The 6,607-nt window shown below is 43.1% G+C and overlaps 1 protein-coding gene across 1 annotated transcript in view; it reads left to right on the forward strand.

The window, feature by feature from the left end:
* The window catches only part of Tal2 (TAL bHLH transcription factor 2), a 6,687-nt gene extending 3,991 nt beyond the window's left edge, over nucleotides 1-2,696 (forward strand). The window contains exon 2 of the mRNA XM_026786764.1: nucleotides 739-2,696. Within this exon, the coding sequence (XP_026642565.1) occupies nucleotides 739-1,075 (337 nt within the window). The 3' untranslated portion in view covers nucleotides 1,076-2,696. The remainder of the gene's footprint in view (nucleotides 1-738) is intronic.
* Nucleotides 2,697-6,607: the final 3,911 nt, after the last annotated feature.

The raw sequence follows: 6,607 nt of genomic DNA on the forward strand, positions 1-6,607 counted from the left end.
TCTCTCTCCTCTCTCTCTCTCTCTCTCTCTCTCTCTCTCTCTCTCTCGGTTCTCTCTCTCTCTCTCCACTACAGCTCACTCCACTCATGGTGCAGCTGACAGGGAGTGTGCCACTATGGCCCGGCACCTTTGCTCTCTTCTGAAAAGCTCCTGACACACTGAACATTCACACCCAACACTTCCCGGGCTAAACATATACTTTATTCACGTGTGTGCTCAATTCCATACTGTAGGTGATTTTGTTCAGCTGGGAGGGATAGGTTATAAAAGAAGCAGTGGGGTTGGCGATGCAGCTTAGTCAGTGCTGCATGGCCAGCATGAGGCCCTGGGTTCAATCCCCAGCAGGCAGAAACCAATAAAATGGTGACATATAACTGTCACCCTAGCATTCAGGAGGTGAAAGTAAGAGGAGTGGAAGGTTCAAGGTTGTCATCGACTGCATAGCAAGTTTAAGGCCAACCTGGAATACATGAGATCCGACCTCACTAGAGGGGGGCAGGGATGAAACTAAACACAATTTTGTAATGGTGACTTCGAAACAGTCAGGAGGAAAAGATCACAGGGTTTTTCTTTTGCCCTTTCTTCTGCCATCCTTTTTCTTCTTAAACAAGATATTTCTAAAGCACTCAAAATGGATTTCTTAAAGCCTGACTTACGAAGATCGAGCATTGCAGGCTCTTGGCAGAGCATGTGATTGTAGGTCTTGGCCACCAAAGTCCCTCTTCTCTCCCATCTCAGGAACCTGGACATGACCAGAAAGATCTTCACAAACACCAGGGAGCGGTGGAGGCAGCAGAGTGTCAACAGCGCCTTCGCCAAGCTGAGGAAACTCATCCCCACTCACCCTCCAGACAAGAAGCTGAGCAAAAATGAAACGCTTCGCTTGGCAATGAGGTATATCAACTTCTTGGTCAAGGTCCTGGGAGAGCAAAGCCTACAGCAAGCAGGAGTAGCTGCTCAGGGAAACATTCTGGGGCTCTTTCCCCAAGAGCCCCACCTGCCAGATGTGGATGAAAGACTTCTACTCAAAGACTATGGAGTTGCTTCCCCTGACCCCAGCCGTGAGGCTCCCTAGGGTGGCTATGACTGTCAGTCCCCGGGGCACTGTTGAAGAGTTCTGTGGTTGTGCCTGTGCTATGGAGAGGTGTGACACAGGAAGTGATGGGGACAGAAGCTGAGAGCCGCAAGGGGCTTGAGGAATGTTGTTGTTCTAGCCTCATTACCCCAGGACTTTAGGCAGAAGAACTTGCTCCATAAGTCTGCGCGAGATGATTGCAAAACAGCAAAACAACCGTTAAGTTTAAACTGGCGCCTTGCTCATGATTTCAGTAATGAGGATTCCCTTACACTGGATCTCAGAGGAATGATGCTTGTTGCCCTCTGAATATATTTAAAAGTTTGCTTTGAAAAAGGACATGTGTCTGATTGAGGGTAAATACAAGAAGTCTTAAGACTGATGAATGAAATGGTAGCCACTGTGGAAAACCAACCCCAGAGAGGCATGGGTCATCTCTGGAGGGATGTCCCTTTGGGCAAAGCAGTGAGGATTCTGTGGGTGGAAAGGCTCCATGTCCTTCGACCTCTATAGACTCATGATAACCTACCTGGCTGCATAGTAAATTTGAGGTCAACCCGGAATACATGAGATCCAGCCTCAAAAGAGGAGGAGGTCAGGGGAGGGACAAAACACAGATTTGTAATGTTGACTTTGAAGTTGAGCCTCTGAAATCAAATAGTGGATTTTATTCATTCGAGGAAAACCCTGGTAATTTAGGAGCTAGACTGCAAATAAGTTTTCTTATTAAAAATGAGCTGGAATGAGGGAGCAAACCCCTTAGTTTGACACATTGGGTACTAAAACTTTTAATGCAGCCTAAATTCCTGCTGACTTAAAAGTCCTGCACAAGTCAATAACTATGAAAAACCCAAATGTTGGCATTTCACATTTTGCTGCGAGCAGACAATAGAAATAAGGGACCAGATGCTAATGAACTAGCTAATGAACCAGTACAATGAAGACCAGGGAGCATTGGCAGGCTCTTAAGCTGGGGCGGGGTAGCACCCGGCAAACCAGTGGAATAGTGTGGATGCTCCAGTCCTCACTCCACACCATTCTGGTCCTCATGGAACTTGGATTCAATGATGAACCCAGCAGTCGAGCCGTCAAAGGCAGATGTCTATATCTGGGACATTTTATTTCCCCAGAGTTCTTTTGGCTTTATGATCGTCCAATCATAGGTGGGACAGCTATGGATTGTGGTTAAGAATTTACAGTGTCTACACAATACAGAATTTAAATGTCCCTCTGGAAAGTATTTTATTCATAGGTAACCGCGTCATTAAGGTCGAGTTAGCCAATGCACTTGTAGCACAGTGGGTTTCCCTCTAAGTCCTTTGTTTAACCTCACTTGGTTGGTTCATTTCCCCACAGAAACAGTTAGAGACAGGGAACCATAGAGGCTGCTGAAGTCCTTCCTTCCACCCCAGAGTGTATATCATTTGCACCAGCTGCGGGAGGTTCAAGCTTGTCCCCTATTTACCAGGCAGTGGGACATTTCTAAGTTTTAATGGTAGTTGTCAGTTAAGTCCCACTGCCTTCACGTCTGGCATTAAATAAAGTACATTTGACAGTGACTTTGTTTTTAAGGATTTTTTTTTTCAATTTATTACATATCAGTGCTCTACCTCCAGGCCAGAAGAGGGCACCAGATCTCATTACAGATAATTGTGAGCCACTGTGTGGTTGCTGGGAATTGAACTCAGGACCTCTGGAAGAGCAACCAGTGCTTTTAATCTCTGGGCCACCTCTCCAGCCCCAGGGACTTTGCTTTTATTTAGATTTTTTTTTTTTTTGATTTTCAAGATAGGGTTTCTCCGTAGCTTTTGGTTCCTGTCCTGGAACTAGCTCTTGTAGACCAGGCTGGCCTCGAACTCTCAGAGATCCGCCTGCCTCTGCCTCCTGAGTGCTGGGATTAAAGGCGTGCGCCACCATCGCCCGGCTTAGATGCAAAAGTTTTGCTCTACACAGACCACACTCACTTTCCTGATTGCTGAAACTTAAGTCTGTGCTCAGAGGGGGCCTCCCACTGAAATGCTTCAAGGACCCCAAAAAGATGTGAGGAGGTTGCATCATCATTACAATAAACAAGGGGGACACTTATTTAAAGGGACTAGAGGAAATCCATTTGTAGGCAAATAAACCTTTACAATGTTATTATATGGGATGTATTTATTCAGCTTTAATTTTCTGTATCAAGTTGAATTAAATTAACACAGCTGTTAATGAATTAAACCAAAACAAACAATAAACAAACAAAAAGCGAACTCTAATTACATGTGGTCCCAAACCTAGTCATGATATGTGTGAGACTGGAAGCTAATTCAAAACTCCCTCTATGGTTTTCTTTGATGGACCTAGTAAGAAGACTTCATAGTTCAAATACATTATCATCTACCAGATGCTACATCTGTTTATGGGCCATTTGAACAGGACTACGCTTCTCTGTTCTTTGAACTAAAGTGAGTATTTGGTCTGCTTTGGACAGTAATGGAAATGTTTAGAAACCACATTTAAGCAGGACCTTGTTTTATATAGACTGTGTTACTCCATTGCACAGCGATGAGGTTTGTCTCAAGGTCTGTCAGCACAGGACACAGACGCCTGTCTCCTCTAGCCCTCTCTCTAGCCCGTCCATGGCGCTGGTCAGTCACCATGTACTTGGAACTGAAAATGAGCAAGCGCCTTATCGTTATGCTAACCTTTCCCCAAAGCATTTAGTCATCTTCATATGCTTCTCTTGTGATATGACATTACTACATGCTATAGAATGTGAGTAGCTCTGTCAACCAAAGATTTTACCTGTTGATGTGTTGTGTCATTTCTTAATCGTTGATCATAATTTGCTATTTAACCGTTAACTTATTACAAATAAATTATTTAAAAAATAATTGTCCTTTTATTTTTAGGAACAATGTTATAAACTTACAAAGAGTATCCACACCGTCTTCCCCTTTCAAGGTCACTGTTTTCATGTGGAACAAAACTCATTGTCCTTGGCCTAGAAAAGAAATTATCACCAGCTGACATCTCTCCCCTCTCCCCATGTCCTCACAGCAGCGTGCTGTCTTATTTCTCCTATCTTTTCTTCTTTTTTCCTTTTTTAGACAGTTTTACCACATAAGACCCTGGTGGTCTTGAACTTATGATCACTCTGTGTCGGCCTCTCTTATGGTGGAATTACAGGCAGGTGCCACTACATCTGACTCATGCGGCTTCCTAATTCTCCCCAGATCCACAGCTGTGGCCACATCACTTCCCTGCTGCCAACCCCTCAGGGTGTCACCTACCGTACAGACAGACACTGCCAGAGCAAGGCCACCTGCAAACCCAGCCCATCATCCCTTCCTATCCCCTTTCCACAGACCCTGCATGTGTTGCACCAACCAATGGAATGACTTCACTCGGTGATCCACTTTCCCTACTTCTGCCTGTGGCCTTGTGATTTCAAATGTTTGTCCCATTCTCTTTCCTTCTACTTGTCTCTGTATCAAATCTCAGACACTAAATCTTTCATGATTGATCTTAATATGTAATCCCCTTCTACCTTCCCTTCTTTCCCTTCTCCCCGTTTAGGGATGGGGTCTCCTCAACCTCCTGGCCATACCCCCTTCCTCAATCTCCCCAGGACTGGGGTTGCAGGCTTGCGTCACCAAGTCTCTGGCTACCTCCTCTTACATAGAGTCCTAGAGTTCTTCTTCTCAATCTGCTCACTGTTTCCTCATCTCCCTTACCTGACTCACAACCTCTTTTCCTTTGCTGTGTATTATAGACACCTGTATATATCCTGTTCTTTCTGAAAAACAAACATCCACTTGAGTACGGGGATAGACTCTGATATTTAATCTTCACCATAGTCTTACAACTGGCCCCTACTTCTAAAATGTAAAAAAGATCCTAAGACTATCCATGCCAAGAATTACAGTTGGCTTCCCCTGCGGGTGTTGGGGGAGAGAAGACATTAAAATAAAGCCACACAGGCTGGTTTTTCTTTTTTCTTTTCTCTCTGAGACCATCAGTCTAAGACCTTTCTTTAAAGCTCTCCATAATTACCGTCCAAGTAAATACCCCTTACGGCACCTGCCTTGTGAGTTTCATCACCTAAGAATGGCTTGTGATGGCCAAAGTAAGTATTAAGTTATGCATGTCTGGCATTGTCCTTAAAAAGGCAAAAGATGAAAGGGGCTGGGGATAATGGTTAGCTTAACTGATGACCTAGGCCAAAGGTTAGTCAAAAGTCACATCCTCAGCTAGAAAGGCCTATGATCTGGAGGGATCTGAAAGTCCAATAGCAATGCAAAGTGAGGGATTTGCAGCAGGTGTTCAGAAAGGAGCAGGAAGGCTAGAAGGTCCTCCAGGGTTGCAGGAGGCCAGGGGTGGCAAGGTCTGTCCAGCTCAGTGTCTTCTTGTGCTCCACTTTGCAGCTGACTGGAAACAGACAGATGTGCATGGCTTCATTTTCTTTTCTCTTTTTCTCTAATAGATTATCACCAAGAAGTTTTAAAGACACCAGACTTAGGCACGAGCTTCAATTAGTTTCATAATTTACCAAGTAACATTTATTACAAGAATTTAAAAGTGTCCACTTGAGAAATTTTCTTGGTAGACTAATGAAGCCAACTGTTAGAGAGAATGCAATCCCATTCTTTGTTCTAAGTAATCATAAAAAGAACTATGGAAAGACATAATCAGAATTCTGGTCAAAGAAGTATGTCTGTGAACTTGTTGTAGTGACACTCCAGTAGAGCTAGCTAGGCCACAGGTAAGACAAAAGATTTCTTCAATTCCAGAATTCACAACCTGTACAGCATAATGAGACCTTGTCTCTGGAATACAAAGTCTTTCTCAAAGACTTATAGAGATGAATATTTTAGCATTATATGTAAGGAACATGTGAGTATAATATTAAGAATAAGCCTGACAAAGTTTTCACTCTCTGCCAAACACTGAGCCCAAGAACTTCTAGTATACCGACTTACATATTTTTCTTTTCCTTTTTTTTTGGAATATTTTCATCTTATTTATTTGCAAACTATCTCAGAATATCAATCTAGAAGAAATATTTCAGATTTTTTCTAAGAAAATGCATTCCTTTTTGACTTTCTGTTCCATTTACCTCTAAAACAAAACAAAAGTAGCATAAACTCTACGGGATAGTGGTACCAGCTCTTACTATATATATATAGAGTTTCTTTTCTTTTTTTAATTGGTTTTTTGAGACAGGGTTTCTCTATAGCTTTGGAGCCTGTCCTGTGACTAGGTCTTGTAGACCAGGCTGGCCTCGAACTCACAGAGATCCATCTGCTTCTGCTTCCTGAGTGCTGGGATTAAAGGCATGTGCCACCACCGCCCAACGACTTACCTAATTTTCCTAATAATACTATATTTTCTAATACAGCATTAATTGTAGTCTATCAATTATATGCAGGTCTTTTTGTGATCCTGGGAGTGTCTGTCAAGCACTCCACTACTGAGTCACATCCTCTGCCCTAATGACATGCACATATTATATCAATATTATTGTTGCCATTTCACAAGACATCTAAGAAA

This window comes from Microtus ochrogaster, linkage group LG5, assembly GCF_000317375.1.
Source record: "Microtus ochrogaster isolate Prairie Vole_2 linkage group LG5, MicOch1.0, whole genome shotgun sequence".
Classification (NCBI taxonomy): Eukaryota; Metazoa; Chordata; class Mammalia; order Rodentia; family Cricetidae; genus Microtus; species Microtus ochrogaster.